This window comes from Strix aluco, chromosome 4 (genome assembly GCF_031877795.1).
Source record: "Strix aluco isolate bStrAlu1 chromosome 4, bStrAlu1.hap1, whole genome shotgun sequence".
Lineage (NCBI taxonomy): Eukaryota > Metazoa > Chordata > Aves > Strigiformes > Strigidae > Strix > Strix aluco.
In genome coordinates, this window is record NC_133934.1 from 88,611,118 (window position 1) to 88,638,445 (window position 27,328).

At 56.6% G+C, this 27,328-nt stretch overlaps 2 protein-coding genes across 4 annotated transcripts in view; both read right to left on the reverse strand.

Moving 5' to 3' along the window:
• The window catches only part of DGKZ (diacylglycerol kinase zeta), a 48,086-nt gene extending 41,974 nt beyond the window's left edge, over positions 1 to 6,112 (reverse strand). Inside the window, exon 1 of the mRNA XM_074824084.1 lies at positions 5,871 to 6,112. Coding sequence (XP_074680185.1) covers positions 5,871 to 6,070 — 200 coding nt within the window. The 5' untranslated portion in view covers positions 6,071 to 6,112. The remainder of the gene's footprint in view (positions 1 to 5,870) is intronic.
• Positions 6,113 to 19,352: 13,240 nt separating this feature from the next.
• CREB3L1 (cAMP responsive element binding protein 3 like 1) overlaps positions 19,353 to 27,328 on the reverse strand; it is a 51,244-nt gene continuing 43,268 nt past the window's right edge. For 2 of the 3 annotated variants that reach the window (XM_074824086.1, XM_074824085.1), the window contains exons 9-12: positions 26,942 to 27,041; positions 22,753 to 22,873; positions 22,076 to 22,322; positions 19,353 to 21,675 (exon numbers count right to left, since the gene is read on the reverse strand). In XM_074824086.1, the coding sequence (XP_074680187.1) occupies positions 21,639 to 21,675; positions 22,076 to 22,322; positions 22,753 to 22,873; positions 26,942 to 27,041 (505 nt within the window). In that variant the 3' untranslated portion in view covers positions 19,353 to 21,638. The remainder of the gene's footprint in view (positions 21,676 to 22,075; positions 22,323 to 22,752; positions 22,874 to 26,941; positions 27,042 to 27,328) is intronic. The other variant, XM_074824087.1, reaches the window with a different exon arrangement.

Genomic DNA, 27,328 nt, shown 5'->3' on the forward strand with positions numbered 1-27,328 from the left:
GCACCCACATTTCATGTGGGAGCCGAGCTGCGCCAAAACCAGGGGAAAACCCTTTGCAACGAGTCTCTCCTTTAGCTGCCCTGACTTCCTGGGACAGCCAGCCAGCAGGGCCCCATGACTTTCTGCAAAGCCACAGCACGTTTAGGAGCCGAGGCTGCTCCTGCCCCGCGGAGCCAAGCTGCAGCTGGTGAGCAGGGTGAGGGAGATGGAGTGAGCAGAGCTGGGGAAGGGGTGAACACCGAGCTCTTCCCTGATGGTGCTGGGTGGGATTTTCACACCTCTCTAGGTGGGAGCCCTCCCATGGGGCTGGGACCAGGCTGCGGTGAGGCTAGAGCCTGCTGTGAGCTGGCATCCTGCGGTAATGCCAGGGGAATGGCAGCAGCAGCTCAGCTGTGCCCACCAGCAGCAGCCCATGAGGCGCACTGAAGGCATTTCCCACTGACACGGGGCATGTGGAGGACGGGGTGGCAGCCAAAGGTGGGACTACCTCTAGCCAGACCTCCAGCTGCCCCAAAGCAGGGCTTCCCACACTAGTGCCACGTACCTACTGCCCTGTGCCCGCATCTTGGGCAGCATCCCCTAAACCCCCAGCGACCTGACCCCAGCTTCCACCAGTCCCTGCCAGCTGAGAAGGGCTCCTCCAAGATGAGGGATGCTTAGCTCATTTCCCCAGGCCCTGAACCAGTGGGAAAGGCTGACAGCCATGAGATGGGCAAAGCTCGGGCAGGCTGTTCCCAGGCATGGGCTGCAGGTAGAAACTGGAATTGGCAGCCTAACCCAGACAGCACAACCCACCCCGCGGGCAGGGCTGAGGCAGGAGGCCTATTAACTCCTACCAGCTGGGACTGGGAAGAGGTCCTCTCAGTCAGGAAGAGAAACTTTGGAAGAGTTTCCCCTGGGTGCAGAGCTCACGGTTAACATAAAGTTAACACCCCCAGGCATCAACCCCTAAGCCTTGGGCAGGAGGAGAACAGCTGGGTCTAACACATACACCCAGCTCAGATGAGGACTCCATCCCCTCTGGGCACTGGCCTGGCCAGTGCAGCTTCATCGCTTGCCTTGGCAGAGCTTCACCCTCCACCTGACGTCCTGAAGGGGAGGAGAAGACAGCCTTCCAGCACCCAAAGAGAGACTGCAGCTGCTGCCCGGCCTGCAAGTTGCAACAGAAACACAGGGTATTACTTTGTAATACTGAAGAGTTGGCCTGGGAAAAGCTCCCGGACTCGGGATCGCAAAGACAGAGTCACTTATTCCCTCCAAGCCTGGTGCCAGCTCAAGAACCAGCAGGACAGGTTTCCCCTATTTCCACACCTTGTCTCTGTCCCCAAGTCAGTCCTGCACCAGAATCCCTATCTCCAAAAGTCTCCAGCAGAAGCCATTCACCTCCTGCCAGTTCCCATCTTTTCCAAAAAGGATGGTTTATGGTGAAGGAGCCCAAGCCTCAGCCTGCAGGCCGAGCTTTGCTCCTGAGGTCAGCATCTCAAAGTCAGTGCCCGTTTACAAGAGCCAGCAAGCAAGTGAACGTGTGGCTGAGAGCTCAGGGACTTCAGCTTGTGGAGTCACCTGGGAAAAAGAAACCAGAGCTCCACCGAGAGCAAGCTGGAAGTTATATGTAGAGGCTTTGCCAAGTCTCTGGGGAGACTGACTGCTCCTCGGGCATGGCACCACGATGAGTGAAGGAAATCCTACACTGCATCCCCCACCACCTGTGGAGCTCAGGTTGCCTTCCATGAGCACATCCCCCCCATCGCAGAGGGCTGGCCTCGCCCAAAGAGCATCTGCTCTTAGCCCCCAAGAGGGCCCCCGCAATCAAACAGCCCTCAGCCTCTCCCCTCTTGTACCACTCGTGGCTCTGCCTCTCCCCTCGCAACACTGCCTCCTTGCAAAGACCCATGCCTGACCTACCCCTCCACTGCCCTTCTCTCCCCATTGTTTTTGTTCAAAGGAGGGAAGAGATCCATCATCCTTCCTCCTATCAGCCCCTCGAGGAGATTACAGGGTTTCCTGGAAGGGATGCTCCAACTCCTAAGCAGATTAGAGGTCCTGCCAGCTAGGGTCCAGCCCCTGCTCTGATCTTGGGAGGGCAGCAGAGCTGCCAGCAGGTGCCCAGGGCTGGAGAGACGAGGCAGGTGACAAGCAGGTACCACACCAAGGAGGACTCCAGCCTCTGGAAGCAGCCAGGCCCCCTGCACTCTGACCCTTCCCTGCCCCATCCCAACAGCCCCACCACAAGCTGGCGGCCACCCCAGCCTCACTCTGCCAGGAGGCTGCGTCGGCTGCCCAGTGTGCCCAGAGCATTTTTTTTTTCCCCCCGGCGAGATCAAAAGTCCCGGAGCCGCCCCACGGGAGGTCAGGCCTGGAGCACAGAGTGCAGAGCAAATGCGACAGCAGGAACAGCTCTCCTGGCACATCCCACCTGCCCAGCAAAAAGCCCAAGTGTCGCCGCAGGGGACAGCGGGGGACTCCCATGGGTGTCACTGGCCAGGACCCAGTTAATGCCACCCATCACCTGCGAGCGCACAGGGAGCAGAGGCTGGAGGGTTTCAGAGCTAGAAGCGTGCAGAATCTGCATGCATGGAGGAGGAGGAGGACGATTGCTCAACAGCTAGCTGGCAGCAAGGCCTGTTGTTGAAAAAGTTTGTCCCGAGGTAAATGCTGCTCTCAGCCTGCCAGCACACAGATCACAAACTTCAGGCTCCTCAACTGCCTGGCCTTCCCCCAGGGTGCCTGGGGCTTACCCCACCACGCAGTCCCTCTACCGCACCCGCGCCGGGGGAAAGGAGACCCAAAGCCCCGCACCCTGGCTAGGCCCGCTCACTGGCCAAGGGCCAGGCAGGTTCGAGGGGACACAGCGGTACCCCCCGCACAGAGGGGATGGGAAAGGCTGGGCTGCCGTCCCAGCGACACATCTCCCCCAGCTTTCACATGGGCGTGAGCGTCAAGCTGCAAGAAAGACGGTGACAAGCAACGTCCCAGAAAGACGTAGGCGGGTGCTCAGCTCAGTTTCTCGAGTGCCGTTTACCCACACGCCATGCCACCCACAGACCTTCCCTGGGGCAAAGGCAGGTGCCCTCGGGCTCGCGTGCAGGCTCCAGCACCCGGCCTGCCAAAGCACCACAGCCAAAAACTCAGTCCCCCGCTCTCTGCAGGGCAACCGTCCACCGGCTGCCCCGATGGTGGCTTTGCTCCCTGCTTATGCTGTCACACCAGCCCCAGCCATCACACATACCTCCTCTGAAGGGGGATGTGTTAAAGACTCTAAAGCCCACAGGGAAGACCCATTTCAGCATCCCACCACTCCAGCACAGGTGAGAGCAAGAAAGGGTCTTCGTCCCCAGCACTCACGCTCCCTCCTCAAGTTCCCCCCAGAAAGCGTAAAATGTGCTGTTCAGTCACAGCACAAGAAACGAGGCACCTAGGAAGGAAATTTAATCCTAACCACCTATTATCTGATCAGCCCCAATCTCTTTATCAGCCCAATTAAAAGAATTACCCATCCATGGCCCGGATGCACGTATTGTGCACTTGTCTCCATCAGCTCTGGAGCCAACTACTCCACCCTCCTGGAAGACAATTACAAGGTACAGAAATAAGCCCGCTTGCAAAACGCAGGGGACTAACATACCACTGGAAGCCAGAGCTCAGGAGCTCACCCCTCTTTTGTTTCAAATCCCCTTGGGGCTCACCTGCCCTGGGGACAGACTCTCTTGCTATTTTGTGTACCTGCCCCTCGCCTGGCCGTGGCCGTGCCTCCCGGTGTGGCTGTGGGCAGAGCCCAGCAGCGCGTGCCCACCTTGGGAGACCTCTCTTCTTGAAGTCAGGGCTCTCCAGAGACTCACCGCTGCTAGCAAGCAAGCTCCTGCCCATTGCCTAAGTTTCCTCTAGACTTGCTTCTCAGTCACATGCGCTCTGGCTAAAGCCCAGAATCAAAGAGGGTGCAAATTTCCTCACCGATGGCTGTTGGAAAGCATTCCAGGGGGTAGGGGCTGGCTGTACTTCTCGCCAAAAGAAAGTGCAGCAAAGCCTTCACCCACAATTCCCTCAGAGGAGTTGGAACTTCACACCGTCCTCTGCTCCAACGCTCAGGTGGGCATGAATTTGGTGGCGTGCAGCCAATTATCCTGCATGGCTTCCTGCCAAGCTCACCTCCCACAGGCGTGTGTGGGAGCCCCTTTCTTCTTGGGGGCCTGTGGGAATCTCTCCTCACTCCCCTGCAGCTCCAGGGGCTGCATTCATCACCCCGAGCCAGAGAGAACCGAGTCCCTCCGTCAGCAGAAGAGCGAGAGAAGCATCCACGCACTGAACAACCCGATGGGCATTTCCAGCCGTCCCGGGGGCCGTGCTGGCCCCCTCCAGCTCAGCACCTTCTGCCCACCCTACTTTGCTTCTCGCCCATGTGTCCATGCTGCAGAAGGTTGTTCACATGTGGAAAACCTCCCCTCGGTGTAGACTCCAATACACATTGCAGTAACAGCAGTCCTGGGAGCCAGAGAGAGATGCCATGCAGTATTGGGGACAGGCCAGGGACTGCCAGGAGCTCCAGGCAGCCACTGCCACCAGCTCTGAAACCAGAGCAGAACACTGCTCTGTGGAGTGACCTTGCAGGCCCTCCACTCCCAGCTCCAGCTTGGCTGAGGAGCTTGAAATTGGGGCCTTCCACCTCCATCCAGCACCTGTGACACCACCCAGGAGCACTGCGTCCTGCTTCACGCCCTCCCTACGCCAAAAATGCTGATGAGCTGTAGCAAGTTCAGCACAGGGCCACCAAGACAGGTATCAGATACAAGGAGAAGCTGAGGGAACCGGGGTGGTTTGGCCTGCAGAAGAGAAGGTTAAGGGGAATATTATTACCGTCCTCAGCTACCTGAAGGGAGGGTACAGAGAAGATTGAGCCAGATGCTGCCCAGAGGTGCACAGCAACCACCTGAGAGGCAATGGGCACAGTCTGCAACAAGGGAAACTCTGAATAGATATCGGGAGGAAAAAAATTCCCAAGGAGTTGAAGCACAGGAGCCAGTGTTCAGGGAGGCTGTGCTGTCTCCACCCTGGTGACACTCAAAACTCAGCAGCCTGATCAAATTCGGCCCTGCTTCGAGGCGGCAGGGTGGACCAGGCGACTTCCAGGGGTCCCTTCAGACCTCAGTTACTCAGTGTTTTCATACAGCTTCGTATGGCAGGGGCACCACTTGCCCTTAGGCGGGTCGAGAATCCCCCAAATCCCACAAGGCCATCGACAAGGCTGCGGGAGGCACGAGGAGCCCGGCTGGCTCTGGGGGGGAAGCGAGGTAAGCAGCTCGCGATCCCAGTGATCCCAGTAGCTGAAAGCCGGGATCCCAGCAGGCAGCACCGGCGGGGCACAGCCGTCACCCCGGTGCTGCAGGACCGCCGGCCTGGCCGCCGAAGCGCAGGGTGGGTGTGCAGGGATGGAGACAGGCGGTTCTGAGCGGGAGGGGAAACAAAACCTCCCGAGATGAGGCTCTGACTTCGCCGGGGAGGAGAGCGGGCGCAGCAAGGGCGATGCTTCCCAACTTCCCACCGCTCGCGTGAAGAGCTCCGCAAGAGGAAAATGCCCACGCGCCCCCCTCCATCCCCGCACCGCGTCCCGCATCCCTCGGTGGCCGCGCTCAGCCGGTTGCCGGCTTTATCACCGGGCTCAGCCGCCTCTGCGGGGCCTGGCGCGGCTGGTTCGGGATGCGGGTGGCCGCTGGCAGCTGCCCCGGCGGCGGGAAGCTCCCCCTCGGGCGGAGGCGAGGCAGCGGCTCCGCAGCCTCCGTTGAGGATGCTCCAGGCGCCCGCGGCCAGCCCTTGCCCCGGGCGACTGGCCTCCTCCGCCGCCCCGCGGCCGCCCGTCCGCCCCTGCCGTTGCTCACCTGCGCCCGAAGAGCTTGAGGCCGGTGAAGCGCTTGTTGCTGTGCCGGCGGCCCAACGGCGGCGGCGGTGGCCCCCGCTCGGGCTCGGCGCCGCCCGACGCCCCGGAGGAGGAGGCGGCGGCGGCGGCAGCGGTGGAGGAGGAGGAGGAGGAGGAGGCGGAAGGCGAACCGCCGGGCGGCGGGGGCCGCGCCGCCTCCATGGCCGAGCTCGGGGCTCGGCGCCGCCGCTCCGGCCGCCCCGCGCCAGCGGAGGGGAGGGGACCGGGGGGCGGCCGGGCTTCCCGCGGCTCCCGCCCCGCCCCGCCGGGGCCGGCAGGAAGCGCGGCCGCGCACCGGCAGCCCCGGAGGCCGCGCCCCGCAGCGCCCCCTGCCGCCGCCCGCCGAGCGCGGCCGAGGGGCCCGGGGGGGCGGCAGCGGGCGCGGCGCGGCCGGCGCAGGAGCCCGGGTGTCAGCCCCGGCGCTCGGGAGGAAGCTCGGCGGCAGCAGCGGAGCCTCCCCCCGCTCCTCCTCCTCCTCCGCCTCCCATTGTTCGCCGCCGGACGGAGCCAGCGGCCCCGCCGCCCTCTCCGGGGACCGGCAGCCACCTCCGGCCGTGCCGCCGAGGCTCCCCGCCCGCGTTCCGCCCAGCCCGCTGCCCCGCCGCTCGCTGTCCCCCCGGGGGAGCCGGGCTCGGCGGGCAGGGGCTGGCCTGCTCCGCACGGCCGGTGGTGCGGCGGCGGCCTCCCGAGCCGGGAAACACTCTCCCCGCCCGGCCGGAGCGATGGCTGCCCGCTTCTGCGTGGAAAAGGAGCTGGCCGTGACGGCTGCTTCCCCCCGCACCCCCAAGGGAGCTGAGCCAGGCTGAAAGTTGGGGCTCCCGGGGCAGGGTCCCCGGGCGGCTGCTCGTGCTGACCCTGTAACCCCCGGGCAGGGCCCGCTGGCCACCTCCAGCCCCCGCCGGTCCCAGGAGGGCCGGCGGGGATGGGGACACGCTTCCCAGCTCCCACCGGCTGCGGGAGGAACCTGATGGCCCAGGCAAAGCCCCGCTGACCCCGTCCACTCGCGGGCTCGGCGTCGAGGGTGCCCACGCCGCCCTCTGACATCCCCGCTGGGGAAGTTGCGCTGCGCAAGCGCGGCGCTGGCACCGGGAGAAGAGGAGGGGATTGCTGGTGAGGCACGGGGAAAGCACGGGAAGCCTTTCCCCAACTCCCAAAGCACGGGCTGTCAGCACCAGCCCCAGCACCTCGGCCCCCAGTGAGCAAGAGGAAGGCGGCAGAGCCCGGCTCGGCGGGTACCTCATATCTGCGTCGCCCGGAGGGCTCTGGGGAACGTCCCAGGAGCGGTGCCGCCACATCTGCCGCAGCACGAGCTGATGCGCTCAGCCGGCCCGGGGTTCACTCTCGCTCTTCCTTCCCCGGCAGCCGCTTTCCGGAGTCATCCCGAGGGCAGGTCCCTGGCAGTGCTCCGCCGCCCAGCCGCCCGCCCCAGGCCCCCGGCTTTGTTTGCACCCTCCACCTGGTTCCTCTCTCTGCACTTCCTGGAAGTGTGAGGGCGGCTGTCATCGCAGCCGGCTGCGCGGCACTCGTCCCCCGGCAGCCCATGGCACGGGGCCACGTCCTCTGCCGGGCCCTCTTCGGAGAAGCGTCGTGGGCACCCTCGGCAAGCCGGGAGCACGCCCTGGCACGCCAGGCTGCGTGCCGGGGAGCCGCGCCTCCCTCGCTGGGTGGCTCTTCGAAAACCCCTGGGCTCGAGGCAGCCCCCTCTCCCAAAGCTGGCCCAGCACTACCATGCAAACGGGGCCACAGCAGCGGGGTTGTCCTCCTGCCGCCCACCCTGTGACCCGTGCCACATCCATCCTTAGCCCGCGCCGCAGCACTCACAACCCCCTGGCTGTATGCGTCCCCCACTGTGCGGTGGGTCTCCAAACACCCTCCAGCCACGAGCATCTGCTGTCCTGCACTGGGGTTTGTTGAAAAACCACCTGGGTGACCCAGGCACAGGCACTGCAGGAAGCACAAGCATCTAGGCAGCTCTGGGCCAGCCTCCAAAGAGCAGAGAGACAGCCTGGCATTCATCATCCTGCAGGCTCAGCCTGTCCCCAGCTCCAAAAACTCCAGCTCTTTGCAACCAGACACTGCTCAGTCTGCTCTGGCTCCAGCAGAGCTTCAGACCAGCGAGGGGGTCTGTGGACAGCTTCTGTGGGACCAGGGAAAAGCAAGCAAGCAAAGACAGTCCCTGCAGCCTGCATGGATGGCATTTCTAAAAGGGCACATGGGCTTGCTGTAAACTCCATCATCAAAAGGAAAAAAAAACCATCGGCAGACCTTGATCTCGCCAGGCAAGCTCTGAAACCAAACACAACCCACTGCACTAATTACCATGCAGAGGGAGGAAAAGGCAGGTCCTGGATGCCTAACTCCAGCTCAGAGATCGGGGAGGGGAGAGGTTTTGTTATCACGGAAAGGGTTCATCATCCCCGCCGCTTTGCATGTCATGATGGGTTGGTCGCATTTGCTCCCTGCCTGCAGACGTTTCCCTTTCATGTTGCGTGCTCTGCCCGGTGGCACTGACGTCCAGTCCTCTTACCTGGAAGCACCCGGGGCTTGGTGAGGCTGTCAGAGAAGTAACAAGCCCTGCCCGGGGACCTTCACCATCCTCTGTGCTGTGTCTGTGTGTCCTTCCATAGTCCTGTCTCTTGGGCTTGGTGCAGAACTGAGGGGATCCCACAGGAACCCCAGTTCTGGCTGCTCTTGGTCAGGAGACCAGAGGGGACAGACCCTGCTGGCACTGGCTTCTCTTCGGGCAGCACAGGAGAGGAAAGGGGGACACTGTGCTGGATGGTTTTGTGATCAACACCCCTATCTCTCTGTGATAAGTGTGTGCAGTCCCCGGGTAAGGAAGGGGTTAATCTGCCTGTTTCACCCAAGCCTGGCAGGATACCTGCCTGTGGGATTCATTGTGAGCTGGGATCAGATAAGGGAGGGGATGGCCAAGGGAGGGGATACTGCAATCTCCAATTTCAGTTCAGGGATCCCAGCTCTCCCCACCCAGGAGTGTTGTGGGTGCAGTTTCGCATTGTCCCTAACACAACCTCTCTGCTGCTCTTGGGCAGTCCCACCCCACGGTGCCCCCACATGCCACCACCACACACAAGGCTGCGGCCCTGGCTGTGGGGACAACCAGGGGAGGCTAACTCTGTGTCTTCTGCTGCCTCAGGGAGCTGGCCTGGCCTGCCTGACCTGGAAAAACATCAGCAGGAGGGAGGACAGGAGCATCTCCTCTGGCAGCAGCACAGTCTTGGATCGACTTAAACCAGGCTGTGTGCCTGGTTTAAGATGGAGGCTTGGGGCTGCATGATGCTGCCCTGCTCTGGCACTGCTGCAGGCATGTCACTGCGTGGCCAGGGTGTACCCACAGCCCCCCAGTTTCTCCAGAACTGCCTCTTGGGATGTTTCCATCTCTTGTTACCCTCAGCCCAGTCCCCAGTTCACCAGTGCCTAGCACCTAGGAGCATCCAGGATGAGAACCATGGAGTGAATATACGCCAGCACCGTGCACCGCATGAAGCCCACTCCAAACCCATCCCACCCCTGTGCCCAGAGCCTGTGCCTGCTTGTCACCCCACCACCGACCAGGGTCTGTGAGGAGCCACCCGGTCATCAGGACTTTCCAGCGCTGTGAGCTTCCCTCCAGCCGTGCCAGCGGGTGCCAGCCATCTCCCTTCCCCGGCTGCACAGAGGGACAGAGAGACAGATGTCTCTGTCAGAGCGGAGCGGGCTCGGCTTGCTGGGAATGAATGGGAATTTGATTATGCTGCTCTGCACAGCCGGGCTAACAGGATTAAAAGGCTAGAAGGCAGGACTCAGAAGAAGGAGGCCTCCTCTCTGCCCCTTTCTCCCTGCAGCTGGAGGCTCTCCTTTCCTTCCTCCCCAGCCCCTGCCCTGCCAGCTGAGACAGAGGGGGATGCACACCCTCTGCCCCGGCACTTTACAAAATTCCGGAGCCCAGCCAGATCTAAAGGCAGCAGGAAGAGAAGATGGCAAAGAGCTGCAACCACCCACCTCCTGCTCCCCAGTAGGCCTTGCCAGTTCTCCCCTCTGCCCTGCCTTCCCCTGTGCCTGTGACCAAGCTCCCTTGCTATTTACATTACAAAGCAGCCCCCTCCACTCTGATCTCTGGGTTATATTTAGCTCCCTGGCACAGAACGCCCTGTGAGATGCATTAGCTGTGTCCTCTCTGCCAGCCGGGGACCACGCCGAGCAGCCGAGGTGCCCCACATCTCGCTAGCAGGGAAGGGAGCTGACAAGGGGACGTCCCGCTTTGCTCCACAGGGGCTAATGCCAGGCTGGGGGGCACAGAGGGCCACAGGGACCCCTCTTGCCGCTGCTGCAAGATGCCTGTGAGGAGCCCTATGGTGCATGGGCTGTGCTGGGTGCTGCCTCCAGAGGTGGCTGAGTGCAGGAGGGGACCTGTCTGATACCTGGCCCGTCCCTCGCCCCATAGACGTAGCCTGTGGGGAGCCCATGCAGCGAGCTTTTGTGCACTTGTGGTTTCCTTTCTGGGTAAACACCTCTGTGGTTGCTGGGAGCGGTGGCAGTGACAAAGGCTACTGCTGCAAGCATTACCCCGAAAGCAACAGAGAAAATGCCAAAGACAAGAGCGAGCCCGGAATGGCGCAGGAGAGGCTGCAGGGTGCTGCTGTGCCAGGCGTCCCCTGCTCTGGGTCACAGGGCTTTTCCTAGAGCAAAGCTCCTCCAGCCTCTAACCTGCCTTATTGTCACTAGAGCTGCCCCACTCGAGGAGCTAGAGATGCTCCTGCTCCACCGTAACACCTTGGTGGAGACACCCGGAGTGAGCAGGAGCTGACTTTGGACTCCCCTTGGCCGAAGTGACTCTCCAGGGAGCGAGGCAGAAAGCCCTGGTGCTTCCTCAGGGTTTGCTGCGGTGGCAGAGAGCATGGGGCCATTCTGGCATTGCAGAGGCACCTCCCTACTGGGAAAATTATCCCAGAATGTGCAAATCTGGTGCACAAGCCAGCATCATTAATAAGCTTGGCACGAAACTGCTACTCAGAGCCCTAAATATAACCTGAGCGCTGAGCTCTCTTCCACCCAAGGCGCTTCCATACACCACAGCAGCTATTTATGGAAGGAACTTTATTTCCATGGGCTTAATATAATTTCTGCTCATTTCAAAACCTTTATATAGCAGCTCATGCCACCTGCCCCTTGTGATGACTAATGGGTCCCAGCAGGAACAGGCAGGTTGGCAGCAGCAGGACTGGGGCCTCCAACCTTCGCTTGACATTGAGGACACCTGTGATGCCCACAGCCCATGGAGGAGGCCCTCCAAACTCAATACCGGGGTTCAGTAAGTGCCTCCAGAGTCAGGCAGCACGGCGAGGGGATTTCTGTCAGCCCCCTCAGGGCTTCTTGTGCTGCAGGAGGGGCACCTGCTGAAAGGTTAGCCCAGCTCTGGGCAACAGCTCCATCACCGCCTGACCTGCCCCGGGGAGCAGCCAGACCCGACCCTGCACGGGCGTCACAGGACGGCACAAGCAGATTTCCACCCCCAGACACTCCCTCTCCCATTTCCCCTTCCCTTTGCTCGGCTGCCTGAAACAGAGGGTGGGGGAAACATCTCATCCCAAACACAGCCTCCACCCTCGCCACTGGCCCGCAGGTAGCTGCAGCATCCCCTCCGATCCCACCAGACTCCTCTCTTCTGCAAAGCCCATGTCGGATGGAGCAAAGCCCCTCACAAAGAGAACCCTTGCGAGGGTCGAGGAGGACAGAGGCGCTTTGCGGAAGGGCGGCATGGGCTGGAGCGTGTCAGCGGAGCCGCCCGCCTGGGGCGGCCGGGGTAGGACGAGCAGGATGTAAACAATCCCCAGCAACCTTAGACAATTCTGGAGCAAATTCAGGCTGATCAAATTAGATTGCAATATGGTCCCTTCCTCCCCTGGGGAGGCTGGATAATTGCAGCTGGCCAATCCGTTCGCAAAACACACTGCACATCTGGAGGAAGACAGCTAAGAGGAGAAAATCCTGCTCTGCTCCCTCCACTCGCACGGTAATCCCTCATCCTCGGTGGCGTCAGGGCAGAGCCAGAAGGGTCTCAGTGCCTCAGTGCCTCAGTGAGCCGCCCCGGCTACCGAATAAGGGCCAGGAGGGCTGTGTGTTGCCCTAGCCCATGGTAAGTCTGAGGGACACAGGGCTGCCTGGGGGAGGACTCTGCCACCCGGACTCCTGCTTGCCACCCACTGCAGGAATAACAAGCGCTGGAGATGAGTCAGCTCCGGGGCCCCTCCTGCTCTGCAGGCATTAATAGAGTTGCCCATTAGTTCCCATTACGGAGGTATTAGAGAGCAATTTGCTCACAGCTTGCACTACAGCCCTTGCAAGGGGGGAGAAGGGCTGCTGTAGGCATGGGAGCACAGCTGGGAGTGACTGATATAGCTCCTGCCCGAAATCTGACCCCCAGCAGAGCTCTGTGTCCTGGGGTCCCTGAGTCCCAGGCTGGTGGCAGGAGAGACCCTCCAGCTTCTGCCTGCCATGGCAGCAGGCATGGCACCAAGATCCTCTGTGCTGGTTTTCCACCTGCTTGTAAACTACCTGGTGCTTGCTGAGCACAGCATGACATGGTAACACTGAGTTCAGGAGGACACAGAGATGTCCCTGGGCCAAGCCAGCTAAGGAGAAGGGTATGGAGGCAGGTCCTGCCTTCTTCCCTCCACTCAGTCCCAGACCCTTGCAGCAGACCAGGGTCAGCCCTGCAAGTGCTTGCTTTTACTCCGGGCAGGCACAGGGTTGAGGGATTTCTTCTCACTTACACCTGAGAGCCATTCTGCAAATTTCAGGGTTACTAAATGGTAAAAGGGCAGTAAACTGTGAAAGAAAGGGGAGACACCAGACCTTATTCACTGTGAGAGAAAGAATAGAGCTGAGCTCCTGGAGGTGCTGACCCAAGCAGGATTCTGGACAGTATGGTTGGAGTTGGGAATAGGAGCTCACCTGAGCATCACCAGGCAGTGGCCCCCATAAAATATGGAAATAATGTGAAAACCACACTTTGCCTCCACTGGCTTTATTTGGCTATAGCAGGGGTGGGTAAGCAGGGCAGTCCCGGCAGAAGAATTGCACCAAAAGCCAGGACAGGTACTCGTCTTGCTGCAAGGTGCCCCCAAAGGGCACATTTCCACCCTAAGCCCCAACCTCAGACCCTTCATCTTTGCATCGTTGCTCAGTCTCCCCAGGTGGGATCAAGGTTTCTGGACCTGGGAATCAAGCAAGGGGACATTTGCCTTGGGGCAGAGGAGGAAGAGGAGAATCAACATTATCAGAAGTCCCTTGTATCCACTGCACTGAACAGTGATAAGCAGCCAGTGTTGCAGAGAAAGAGGGAAACGTCCAGCCCACGGCTCTGTGCCAAAGCTCATGGGAAGCTGTTGGGCACAGACCGCCTGGAGAGGGGCCTGGGAGGCATCACAGCCCCAGGATGGGAAAGGGGAGTTGGGTAGAGGGAGAAGTAAGGGGGCCTGCGAGGGTGACATGGGGACTGCCACTGGAGAGGGGGCTTTTGCATGGGTGGGGAGGGAAGGGGCTAACTGGACCCCTTGTCCCTGTGGTCAGATGGTTTCTGGTGGGAATGCACTGATGGTCGGTGGGAAGAGCCGGCCCTGAACCCGTAAGAGGGAGATGCCCCCCAGACAGGGCACACCTCCAGCCCAGCCCAGCCCCGGCATCCAGGGACCCAAGGGCTCCTACCTGTAGGAGACCTGCTTTCTGATGGCCAAGTGCAGGAACTGCTCCTCCACCTCTGCCACCGCCACCGCCCCTCTCATCTCCCAAGCCGGATCCACGCTGCGGAGGCCCAAGCCTTGTGCTTGCCCGCTGCTCTCTGCATCCGCTGCTCCCCAGAGGCTTGCCGTAGCCCCTCTGGCCACCTCGCCATCGCCCCTGGCCGGGGTGAAGCCTCTCCAGCTCCCAGGACCTTCAGCCATGCTGGAGTGAGGTGTCTCTCCGAGGCAGGGAGTCCTGCTCTGCCCCCACAACCTCTCAGGGCAGCTCTGGCCGGCCCCGCAGGGTCCCACGGTGCTGCTCTGCTTCGTCTCCCCAGGGCCGTGGGACAATCCCAGCGAGGCTTAACTCCCTGGGGTAGCACAAGCACAGAGAAAAAGCAGTGTCCAACTTTTTGCAGTGGTATTTATTGGCCTCTTGATAGCGGTTTGGGGAGCTCAGGCGCCGCAGCTCAGCCTCTCTCTGTCTCTGCTGCCTTGCCACTGCGAAGTGGAGGAAAAGCTGACAGAAACCCGGGGATTGTTGGTGCTGCTCCTCGGAGGTGCCGGCACTGCAAGGGCAGTGGGGAGGGAGCGGGAAACACGGTGCTCGCCAGAGAGAGGGTCTTGGGAGAAAGCACGTCCAGGGATGGCGATGCTCCCAGCGAGTGAAGGAGAGCTCTCGGGTTGCCTTCTGCAAGGTCCCCCCAGGGCCAGGCACGTCCCTCGGCGTCCCCAGCAGCAGCAGCCGAGCAGGAGAGGCAGGCAGAGGTAGACAGCGAGGAAGGTGCCTGTGCACCGATCCTGCAGCAGCCCTCAAAAGACAAAGCAGAAAGTGAGCGTGAGTGTGTGCGTGGGGAGGGGGGCTGCGGGGAGCTGCACTGAGAGAGGCAGCCTGGTGTCACCTTAGAGACACTCGGAAACTGGCACTTAACCCTTTGGAGGCCGGGGAGGCAGAGGAGGGTGACAACTCAGCCGCTCCTCACTGCTCACAGCCCAGCTGGTGTCTGCCTGCCTGCAAGGGCTGCTGAGGGAGCTGGGTCTCAGCCGCTCATCTTAACCAGATGCGTAATCAGGTAAAGTCAGGCAGCCTGGGAAACTGCGTGACAGCAGCCCCGGCAGAGCGAAGTACCTGCTGCTCTGGCTGATCATCCACCACAGATGAGATCTGTCCAGGGATGGGGTCCCCAGCTTTGGGCAGTGGTACCCATGGACAGGTATGGCCATAGCACAGTTTCCCTCCTCCCAGCAGGCTCACTGAGCTCCTTGCCACTTGGGAGGCCACATTATCCCAAATTCAAGGCATTTTTTTCTCCAATCCTGGCATTCAGAAGTAGAAAGGCCCTTCTGTCCTCTGCCCACATCTGTCAGGAGAGTTGCATCATCTGCCTGTCCTGGACTGGGACTGGATTTTGTGACCCCAGTCCCAGCCCTGGCCGGCCTCAGCCTCACCCGCCCCCGGTGTTTCAGGTGCCAGCTGGGGTGAGAGGTCTCCACAAAGCTCCCATATGTGCCTGGCTGGTTGTTTTGGATTTGTTCTGCCCCAGATCCACATACTGAGGCTTTACCTGCTGGGCACTGGAAAATTTGAGCTTCGTGTCCGTAAGAACCACCCCCTGCATAAGTTGCCCATGGCAAGGTCCTACAGTCGTGTAATACATCAAGAACACATTGCTGTCACCCCTAATCCCAGTTTCTTCCCATGAAGGACTGGCACGATGGGAGCTGGAATGCGTCCTCAGCCTGCTCTGACTGTTTGATCACCTCGGGTGTTGTCAGGAGCAGCTCATCCCTCTTGCCAGCGCTCCCCATCACATCCATGCAGCCCTGTGACACCTCTGTTGCAGGGTGTTGAGGCAGGGCACATTCCCATGCCACTCCTGACCCCGACCTGGGAAGCAGTAGGGGCTGGAGAAGGGCCGTGCCTTTCCCTGGGAACCACAGCCTGCCAGCACCTCCAGTTCAAGTTACTGGATCTCTGCCTGGCCCTAAATGTCACAGTGACATCTCCCCCTCATCCTGCACCTCCCGGGGGCACAGCATCCCCCGAACCCGCTCCTCTGCACAGTCGTGACTTGCAGGGAGCCCCGCACCCTCCTCACTGCATGACTCAGCCCCTCCAGCCCCCACAGGGGTTTTATTCCCCTTGAAAGCAGAGCTGGCCCCGGGGAAGCGTCTTCACCCTCGCTTGCTGGGATGGAGACCTGCCAGGGAGCTTGTCAGTGTTCCCCGTACTGATGCATGGCACTGCTCTGTGCCCTCCTGCCACCCACGGGCACCGCAGAAGCTGGGAGTAGGCTGTGGGAAGCGAGAAGTAGCGGGTACCTGGCTGGTGCAGAGGGACCCACAGAACGATGCCTCTCTGCCTGCACTGAGGCTCACCCTGGCCTGGGGGTGGCCCTGATGGCCATGTGCTATGAGAGCCACCCTCACCCGCGCTGGCCGGGCTGCCCAGAGGAGCTCCGTGGGATGCAGGATGCAGGGTGCAGGTCCACTCACGCTCCCAGGAGATTTTGGCAAACATCTGTCTTGTCCCTCATGGTTCAAGGAGTCAGTGGCCGCCATGCTGAGGAAGAGGATGTCAAGGTTGGGGTGGATGCGAGCTGGAGGCTGGGGGACCATGGGGTCCCGGTGTGGGAAGGAGGGGAGAGTGACCTGGGGGTCATTTCTCACTGGTGGATGCATTGGTGCCATAAGAAAGGAGCTTCAGGGAGGGAAGCAGAGGCCCTTATTTTAGGAAACCTCCCAACAGCAGAGCCCCGGGGTCACAGTGCCTCTGTTAGAGGCAGAGAGAAGGGGAGGACAGAGGATGCCTCCGCCTTCTCACAGGGGCTGATCCTGCACTACAGAAAACCTCTCTGCAGAAGGAGCAGCCAGCAGAGGATTTTGCCCCTTTCTACCCATGTGCCGAACTGTATGGCTGTCACAAAGGCAGAGAAGAGGAGACATCATGGGATATGCCTGCGTGAGGGGAGGTAAAGGATTGCTCAGGCTTCTGCCTCTCTCTCTCTCTCTGCTCACCTGGCTCTGCAGGACGTTTCACATGTCTCTCACTAACGGGGTCACCCTTCCCTTGGGGGATGCCATCAGGGCTCCCGGAGGACCTGGGAAGAGCAGGCAGATGCTGGTTGGGGAGAGCATGGCTGGGTGGTGGATTCGGGTCAGTCCTGTCCTCCTGGCACCCAAGACACCCTTCAGCTGAGCCAGGTCACCCACTTACCCTGGGGGTCACCCCCTTACCTGGGGCACGGACAGGAAAGGGCGTCCCCTGTGCCCTGGGTGGGGATTTCCTTCTGTGGGGGCATGCAGGGCGGTACAAGGGCAGTTCGGTGTTATCATACAAACTCTGTCCTTGCTTTTGCAGGTGCAGGCAGGGCATGGGCTTTCTTGGAAGCAGCATTTCTACCAAGTTAAGCTCTGGGAGGGTACAGTCTCCTCCCCTGGGCACAGGAAGAGGAACGTCCACTCTGGTTACCTGTAAACCTGGTTTCAACCACCAGGTTAGAAAATCAACACGGGTTTGTTGAGGTTGAGGTGGGCTGGGTCAGCATCCGGCCTGGTGCCATCCCTATTAACAAGCCCCCAGCACCTGGGGGTGTCAGGAGGTGCGACCACCCCGTTCTCCGCAGAAGGTGTCCAGAAGCCCAGGCTCCTTGCCAGGCAGCAGCACCAAAGCCTGCCGATCCCATGATGGATCCGTGTGAGCACTGCTAGTAAAGTCCCAAACAGTGACAGCAGGAGGGACCACGTTGGGCTCGGAGAGCGGGGATGCTGTTCTGAGAGCCCTAATAGCACATGTCCTTCTGTAACAAACTCAACGTACCCGTCAGGCTGCTGCCACACACTGCCAGTGGCCTGCTCGGCAGTGGCGAGCAGCAAAAGCCAATTCTTTTCTCTTTTTTTTTTCAAGTTGGCCTGGTAACAGAGAACAGTTGGGAATAATTTGTCTCTGAAAAATGAAGCCCATGTTCCGTTAGCGTTCTTTTATTCAGGACTTGTACGTATTGACAGTGCAGAGGCTTGTTAGAAATGTGACCCTAAATGGGCAAAAGCCCAGCTTGGCGTGGCAGAGCTTGGCTGGGGGCAGTTGGAGCAGACCCAGCCTAAGTGAGTGAGGCTGAAGGTGTCTTGTAAAGAAGGTGCCCTCTTGCTTTGCTCATGTTCTTGTTCTGCTCTAATTAGTTGCTGTAGCCAAATTGGTAGGTGTGATTAGCTGGCTGCATTTTGGAAGACATAGCGGGGATTGAAAGATCCTAATGTGCCTGTTTTGAGCAGCTCAGAGAAGATTTGTTGAGATGAAGGGAAATTTGTTCCTGACGGACAGGGATTCTGGTTGCTCTGGCTGCATCAGTGTTAAAGGAGCCACAGACTGAGAACTTGTCCTTTTAGGAGCTCCCCTCTTGCACCCGTTTCCCTTGACATTTTGGAGCATATATGAAGGTGCAGGCCAGAATCTCCCTGGAAGTCAATGCCCAAAGAGCTGGGTGATGTTTCACAGGAGTGACTAAAGCAGGAGCCCCTCACCTCTGCTGGGTGCAGGGGGAAGCCTGGTCACACATTGGGGGAAGGTGCAGCATGCTGCTGAAGGGGTAGGAGCCTGCTTTTGGTCAAGGTGCCTCAGGGAAAACATCAGACCCTTGACTTAAAACTAGTTCAGGCCCAGGACACAAACTGCAGGGCAAAGTCAGGCATTTCCTTGTATCCATGGGCATGCAGAGGGGAAGAGAGCTCTGCGGCGGTCTGTAAAACCCGTGTCAGACTAACCCACCATGGATCACCACGTCAAACCCCCTCTTGGCAGTACGGACCCAGGCAAGAAAAGAGAGCTCCTCTCTCTCCCAGCCACTGTCCGATGGCCAGCCCTGTCACAAGAGGGTGGCAACAGCTCACTGCTTTACTCCTCCCCACAAAGAAATCGTAAGTCATAGAAAGAGATCTTTGCCAGCCCCAAGCCTCCTATCCTCCTCCCGTGGCAAAGACAGAGCCCTGCTCTACCAGCCCAGCCAAGACGGAGCCACCTTTTAGCATCTCTGAGAGGGGCTCCTGCTTGGGCTGCCATCCTGGCATGGAGGGCCTGGTTGCAAGGAGTTGTTTCGATGGCCAAATTCTAACGAATCCACTCAGAGCTTTCTAGAAAAGGAAGATCTCTTTTCTAGACCCCCTGTTGCCTTGTGTTTCACACAAAATCAGGACAAAACTTATCGGTTTTCACAGATGTTAATGGACTGTCAGAGGTACAGGCTGACAGCCAGCCAGGTCCCAGTGTTACTGATCAGAGCGCAGCTGCTCTGCTTTTACAGTTAATGGAAGGATTTAAGTATTTTTTCAGACAGGATGGGACCAGAGCCACGGTGCTACTAGCAATGTCTTTGTTGTATAGACCCCTGCACAGCCCCTTCATCGGAGGAGCTCATCGCACCTCATAAACTTTTTCCATGATCTTCCCCTTTCTGAGAGGATGATGTTAGTGGTATTTCAGAGGGGGAGAAGAAACTGAGGCAGGAGAGTTCTGACTTGTTCAGAACTGCAGAAGAAATCACAGTGCTGCTGGAAATAAAACACGCAAATTTGTTTCTAGCCCCTGACACTGAGCACGAGGTCTCAGCACTGAACCAATTCTACGCGCGGCCAGGGAACGGGACATTGGGGGAGCAGGAGGTGAGGGGCTGTGTGTGTGGGCTGGCGTGACAACCATGCCTCAATGAAAGGACCTGTCAACCCAGGGCTGATGCTGCATCTTTTTATTTTATTTTTATTTTGCTTCACTAAGCAAATGCAGAGCGAGTGATAGGAGGAGGGGAAAAGGTGGCTTGAAAAATCAAAACAAAAAAAACCAAACCAAAACAAACCAGGAGAGTAGAGGCAGCAGCTGGAGTATAACGGGAAAGTGAGCTGCTAACAAGAAAGAAGTTCATAGATGCCAAGCCCGCACTAATTCTTAATAAAATACAATACTGAAAATAGGATCTGAGAGTCTCCAAAATACAATATCTTAAGGGATCGGCAATAATACAAAATAAGGTTCATTATGTACAAACGAGTTCTGCTCTTGGTCTCTGTACAACGGTGGGAGTGGGAGGCACGGGGACATGCTCGGTGGAAGTGTTGGGGTGGAGGAGGGCGTGCTTGGACCCGGCAGTGGTTCTTTGTGCTGGGGTGGAGGTGGAGGATGGACAGTGCAGTGGTATCTGGTGACCAGCGGGTCCTGTGGGAACCTCGAGAAGAGCAGAGCTATGCTGAAGGCCTTCCTCTTCCTCACCCCACGGGCCACGCATGTATGGTTGCAGCTAGCTGTGTTCAAATTTGTCCTAAATGGCTTCAGGGGGCAAAACCAGTTTTCAAAAGGGAGAAAAGAGGGATGTGAGGGCCTTTCCCTCACTTCTCCCTGTCCTTGAGCAAAAGCCATCCCATCCTTCCTCTCCAGGGAGCCCTCTCCACTCCCAGCCTGGGGGAAGAGGAGAGGCTGGGGCAGTGCAGAGTGAATCCAGGGTGCTTGAAGAGGAACAAGCCAAGGAGGAGCCTGCTGTAAGACCTGGCAGAGCACACAGGGAATCCTGTGTACAAACACGGGGCGACCTGCCACATCCCAGATCTCTGACACTCATGTCCCCCAGATTGTCCTTCTATCAAATGGCAGCTGAGGGAACGGAGCGAGGAGACGCCTGAGCCTTTCAGCAGGGCTTTTGCTGGGAAGGAAGAAGGGTCAGAAATGGGTGTCTGGGTGCTCAAGAGGATGGCGTAGGCTTGAGATGAGGTCATTTCAGCACCAGACTTGGCAAGTCTGGCCTGAAGGGTGGTAGGGCAAGAGTTTGCTACCTTTGGTGCCAGCACTTAGAAGGAAGAGGTCTAAAACAGTCTTTGGTGACCCTGGCCAATTCCAATGTGCCACCTGTTTCCTGACAGACGTACCTGTCACCAGAGATGCCAGTATGTCCTCAGTGGCTTTCACAACACTGCTGTGCCCAGGGAGGATGTGAGGGGAACGATTGCTACCCGACAGCCCTCCGATGGGCTGCACAGCTCTCCTTGGTGGTTCCTAAAAAGACCCCATTTGGCATGAAGCAGAATTGAGGATGGAGAGCTGGGAGGGGGATCAGGTTACGGGAGCGGGTTTCTCTCGCCCACCTCAAAGCAGGAGGTCTGCAGAGTGGAAAGTGAGAAGGTCACTGCCCTGGTTAGCACTGCACTGTGGGGCCCAAGCTGGGAACAGAAAGGGAAATACCACCCCTGCCAAAGCAAGAGTGCTGAGGGTGGGGAGAAGTGGGTCGTGGGGGAAAATTGTTCTCTATTTCAGAGCTCTGGTTGCCCAGAAGCTGCTGGCTAATTTTTACGGTGGTTTAACCTGTCTGGGATCTGTCCCCCCCACTCCGTTTGTGTGCAGATCTTTGCAGATAGTTGGCGTGGAAGTTACGTAGGCATGTCCATCAAGAGAAAACTAGAGCAAGGGAGAACTAGGTTTTCTCTCAACAGAAGCAGAAGTATACTAACACAGATGGAGGGGAAGAAATGAGCTCAAACTCTCCAGAGCCATCTCTCCAGCACCAGCATCACCCACTCCTAAGCCCCCCAGGCAGGACAGTAAATCCAGCACTCTCTCTCTCTCTCCTTCAGGTGCATCTGATGTAGCCAAGGGGTACACGCCTGGGGACAGCCCCCTTGATCTGAAGGCTTTGTGGAGTGAGCTGAATAGTTTGGGGGCTTCCCCTGATCTCCCTCTACTCCAAGGTGAGCCCACATCCATAGGGTAGCGCTCATTTAAGCAGGAGATAAGGCCAGGAGAAGAAGACGTCTCAGGGCTTTGCCAGACATTTATTGCTGGTTCTGGCAGTCCTGCCACTCCCCTCAGAGAGCTCAGTACTAACGGGGGGGTGCATGGGGAAGGGGAGGAGCTGAACCCAAGGCCAGTTTAGGAGTGTCTGAATGCAGCGTCCTCTCCCGCCAAGTCCCCTCAGTTGCTCGGTGAGGAGGGAATCCTGCAATCAGACAGATGAGGCCTTGAGGTCCAGCAGCTGCTACAAGTATTCAGCTGTCTCACTGGAGCTTGTCTCCCTGAGGAAAAGAAAAGACAAGGCATCAGTCAAGGTTCATTGCAGCCTCCTATGCAAATTCACCTCTCTGTGTGCCCAGCTGGTTTGCTCTGACCTGGATGGAGCCCTTCCCCAGGGCACTGAATGACCAGCAAGCCTGAGAACACCTGACTCACCCAGTCCTCCTCAGCTCTGTGCCAGTGGGACACAGCTTTATGGAGTCCCAAACCTTTGCTCGAGGAAATAAACTTGGTCTTATGCTCCCTGTCAGCATTGGCCTCCGCCAGCCACTGCTCTTGAGCTAATTGCCTGTCCCAGGCACGTCACTGTCCTTAGCTTGCAGCAGAGGGGATGTGCCTGTTGCTCACTCCCAGACACCATGCTGTGTTTTGGGGCTCAGAGGGTGGCCCCCACCTGCTTACCTCTCATGGAATTGCTCTTTGAGGTCGGTGAGAGTTGGGTCAGTTCGGTTCTGGTCAGGACCCTCCAGCTGGGACTTGCTCAGATATTTGGCCGTCTCGTGTGTCCTGGCCAGATGAGGCCTTCCCTCCTCAGACTGCCCTTTTTCGGCCTCCCACCCCTCAGGATGGTCCATGGTTAGGAAGGAGCTATAGCTCTCTTCTAAGGAGCCAGCACCCTCATCATAGAAAAGGAGGCTCCGTGACTGAACTGGAAAAAAGGAGAGCATTGGTTAACAATGAGGACAAGGTCTCCTGCCGTGGGTGTGGGTCATGGTGATGTGTGCGCTCACCCAGCTATGGCCGTGTCCATGTGTAACGGCCTGCTCTGCGGGATACCCACCTCCCCCCAGCTCCAGGAGGCAAAGGACACACAGCCTCTTCAGAAGACAATCAGTCTGCTCTGGGACTTTTCCCTCATGTTCCTTCCTTTGACACTTGTCATGTTTTGGGACAATGGTTAGCAGAGAACAGTGACAGGCCCAAACAAGGTGCTGTTATCAGAGTCTGTACCACTGAGAGGCCAGGAATCTGCCCTTGCCAGAAGCCCACCATATGGGGTAGGCACTGAAGGAAGAGTGTCGTGAGAAGAGCTGGAAATGGTTTGACAGGGTGAAATGGAGGAACCACGTTAGACTCACTCTTACTAGTTGTGTAAATGTCTGGTGCTGGTGTTGCTTTCACTGTCTGTGATGCTGAAGAGAACTCAGGGAGACAGGGCATCAGGGATCCCAGGATCAGAACGAAGCAGAGTGCCAGCACCTAGGGAGGAGATCAGCACAAAGTTAGCATCGCTAGCCATGAGGAAACACTCCCCCCGCAGCACACAAATGCGAGGCTGTATAAGAACATGTGGTCAGGCTGACAACTGGGTTGCTGTGGTCCCCCAGGAAGGGAAAGAGCTTGTTCTGCTAACCTCTGCTGCAAATCTAAGAAGGGAAGTCAGAAGCGTCCTTGTGTTGCTTTATTTGAAGTATTTCTGGTTCAACAGTTAAGGACTTGCCCATCCAGTTGATAAGAGATGTGGAAGGCATAGCTGGGGAACAAGTTGAGAAAGAGGGAAACTGAACTGAAGGGACAAACTCTGACTTGACCAAAGAGAACCTGACCATTGGCTCAGTAGGAGCTGCAGTGGGCTGTAAGAAAACAAGCTCACTCGGAGAAATCTGAGAGGTACCACAGCACATAGCAAAGTGAAGCTACTGTCCATGCAAGGACAGAAAAGACAGCAAAACTGCAGCCACCTAACACCTGATAGCAAGGGAGAGAGTCCAAGGAAAGGGTTACATTTATGGTTGACATGCACATATGCAGGACCATGTGTCCATGACTTCTGCTGTCAAGCAGACCAGTCAGAGCTACTAGGCAGTGATAAAAGGAGAGAGGCAGATGAAAGCTCCCTGGAAATCCCCCTCTGGTAGATCTGCACCTGTCTGTAAATTCCACCATAACCGTAAAGCTTCAGAGTGAGATGCCAGAGCTGATCGTAAGGGTCTCTATAGCGTTTAGGGAACTACCAGTACAGAGCAAGAGGGAGCACATGGGAAATGATACAGAGCCAAATGCTTATTACCTGAATACCCATGTGCCACGGGTGGTATATAACTAGCTGCTGCCAGCTTAGCGCTCAGGCTGAGCACGTCAAAGAGGCGATGCATCTGTTGGTGATTTCTACTACCTGTGTGTAAACTAGCTAGGTTTGACCTGTGGGGACACCTGGGGGGACAGCCAGCAATCGCTTGACTGCTTTTCAGAATAGCCACCTATTTCGGAATAGCCATGCCAAAGTAGTGCACAGAAGCTGGTACGTCAAGGTAAATTTGACCACCAGTGGATTCCAGGAGATGTGGAAGATCAAATAACAGCACGGGGATACTATGCTATGTAAAGAGGGATTTTAATTGTCCAGACCCTTCATGTCTGGTTTTAAAGTAAGGAAATTATATGTGAACAGCATAGATGCTGTCTAAGCACATCATACAGGCACATAAGGCATTTAGAACTCTTATTCCACAAAAATGGGGGAAAAAATTAAATTCTGAATAGATGTTGCTTGGAGTTATCACAGCCAAACACACAACTTCCAGAAAGGGGAGCCAGCCCTGTGAAACCTGTTCTCTTCTGAAATAAAACGGCTTTATGGGCTGGGAAAGAGCAGTATACTTAATATCTTGCTTTAACATGGCTTTCAACTGGGGCTTTGCAAACCAGCATTGTTTTTACGCTGTTTTGTTTCAGGTTAACTCTGATTGATGCTCTGATTTGGCTCCAGTTCAAACTCTATAACACTTCATAACAATAACTCTTGGTTTGGCTCTGAGTACCATTCATCTCACAGCTTCTGATCATCTCACCATTTTGACCTCTTAAAAAGCAAGGGAAACTAAGCTAGAGGAAACTACTGCAAAACCAGTTGGAAAGGTGGAGGCAAAATTAATCAAAAAAAATATGTCCTGAGAGTGTACTTATCAAATGGTTCACTGTCAAACTGGGAGGAAGTAGCAGATGGAGTAGCAGAGAGATCTGTTATGGCTCTGGCAAGATTCAACATTTTTAAGCTTGACTTGGATGATGGACTGTATCAAATGTGCAGATGGGAGAGACTACAAGCAGACTGGCTTTTGGTCAGGATTCAAATTCAGAATGATCTTGACCATGGGGAGAAGTGGTCCAAGAGAACAGTGGGCAGATCCATACAGACAAACGCCAGGACCTGCTGAGACCTGTGAGGTGGCAGGGCTGATTAACAGAGGAAACACGTCAGCGACTACATGGCCAGGCAGCTGTTCTGGGGGTTAAAATGGAGCACCAGGTGGGCACAAGTCAGTGCAAAGGTCAAGTCTCAGCCCAGGCAATATGAACAGACTTTCTGGATGGCTGGCTCTGCACTGGCCTTCAGGTGGAACACTGTGTCCAGCTTTGGGCCCTGTACTTCCAAAAAGATTCAGGGCATTCAGAGAAAGTCTGGATGAGAGCTCCGGGAACAAGCAGTGATTCAGTAACTCAGCCTACAAGGGAAGACTGAGGAAATTGTGGTGATTTAGCAGAGCAGACTGAAGGGAGTAGCTCGAAAACAATAGTTTTCAAATATGTAAAATGCAGCTGCACAAAGGGAGGGTAAACTGATCTTGCTTACAGTGGGCAGAAGAAGTTGTTATAGGCTTAAGCTGTTGCAAGAAGATTGAGATGAGATAGCAAGAAAGCATTATCTGGGAAAGATAACAAATCACTGAAATGGTTTGCCTTAGGAGGCTGAGGACTGCTCACCACTGGAAGCCTCAAGAACTGGCTGGACAAATATCCAGCAGGAATGACACAGGGCTAAAAAAAGGAGGGTATTCTGCTCCACTCTCATGCTTCAAGGCATGATGATTCTACATATCTGTCATGATAAAGAGTGCTGTATTTGAAAATGGAAAACAGGAACTCAGAGGCCTGTGAGAGGAGCTGGCCAAAGATAGAAAAGCAAATTACAAATTCTTGAAATGCTTCAAAGCTAGGAAGCCTGAGAGAGTTGCTGTGTGGGCTGGGATGCCGTGAAATGAAGGGAGCAGCAAGGAGAGATAAGACATTGTTGGGAAGCTAAATTAGACATTTTATCAGCCTATAGCACAGGGGATGTCCGGAAGGCACCTCTTCTGGACTTGCTCATTCCAGGTAGCAGCAATGAAGAATTGCTGGAGCCAGGGGTCCTCTGATGAGCTGCTGCATTAAGGAGCAATGAGTCACTGGGCCCAGCTGGGTCACACCCGAAAATGTGGAAAGAATTTGGGAATGAAGCCACAGAGCAGCCAACAGAAAAGACAGTCAGTCATTAAAAGCTGGTCTGACATGGGGGCAGCAAAGAGTAGCAAAAGTTTGAGCAGATTTTGAAAGGAAAAAGTGCTGGAAATTACAGAGCAGGGGCTCTGGAACCAAGGAAACTGATTGAACTGAGAGCGAAAAACAACCCCTCAGGACACTGAGGGTGCTGAGAAAGTGGGGCAAGCACCTCACCATCTGCTTGTATTTCATGCCTGTTAACAGTACAAAAGTGATAACTAGATATAGATAACCAACTTTGACAAATTTATCACAAGCAGCTACTATGATAATCCTGCAAAGACATCACAGGGTTGAAGGTTATATTTTTACCATGGATCAGAAACTTCCCCCCCCGGCAAAAAATGAGATGAAGAATAAGCAATTGACTCTATTTATGGCCACACACTGGCATGTCCCAAAAATCCACAGTGAAGCCAATATCGCTTAACCATGATCCTCCACTATGAGAAATGAGAGGCAAACAGGGATTACCAAAACCTACAGACAACCCCGAGTCGTTTTAGTTAGTCAAAAGGGCAAATGAAAAGAATTCCAGCTCGATTTAACAAAGCCTGATGTGCAGGCATAGCAAGAACAGATGCCATTTCTTGCTGATAAACACAAGGTAATGCCCACTGGGAGGAATACTTGGCCTCTTCGTCCACCCTGCCGAGTTAAACATTAAGCATTACCAACCTTGCAAAAGAAAACTGCCTGTTACAATGGAAGCTCACCGAAGATTTTTGCTGAATGGCTGATAGCTAACGAAAAGCAGACAAAGTGCTGTTTTGCCCAAAGAACAAGATAGTGAAAATGTAGGAATTATTCTAATGCTGTTGCACAGACAACTGACACTACTGATGTCTGTGTGACGCAGGGCCCGGTTCTGGTGACTCTAACACAAAAGGAGAGAGCAGATGTAACTTGCAACAGATCTGGGCATCAGGGAAGAGGGCAGAGACAGGCAATCAACAAAGCTGTCTGGGGAAGCATGGCCAATAAGGAAGATTGAAATGAAGCTTATACCATTAGACAGGTCCCGGTCTGCGTAGAAGCCATTTTGTAAGGTCTGGAGACTTTCCCAGCTACCAGAGCCTGCAGCTTCTGTAACTGCTGGAGCAGAGTCCTGGAATAGGAAACAACCCAAACCAAAACTTGATAAGGAGGTAGCAGCCGATAAGTGATGCAAGAATACCACTAACCCCTTCATATTTCACCCTGATTTTTCCTTCTTGTGAAAACAACTATCTCCCCCTTGCTATATCTTGCCCAAGCTCTCCGACCAAACAGGCTTGGGAAGCAAGAAACAAAAAAGGCTGATATTGAGACATGTGCAGGAACTGCGGTAGGAACGTCCCAGGGTGCTGCTACATTGAGGTAACACCCTCCATCTCCTCACCAGTAGATCCACCA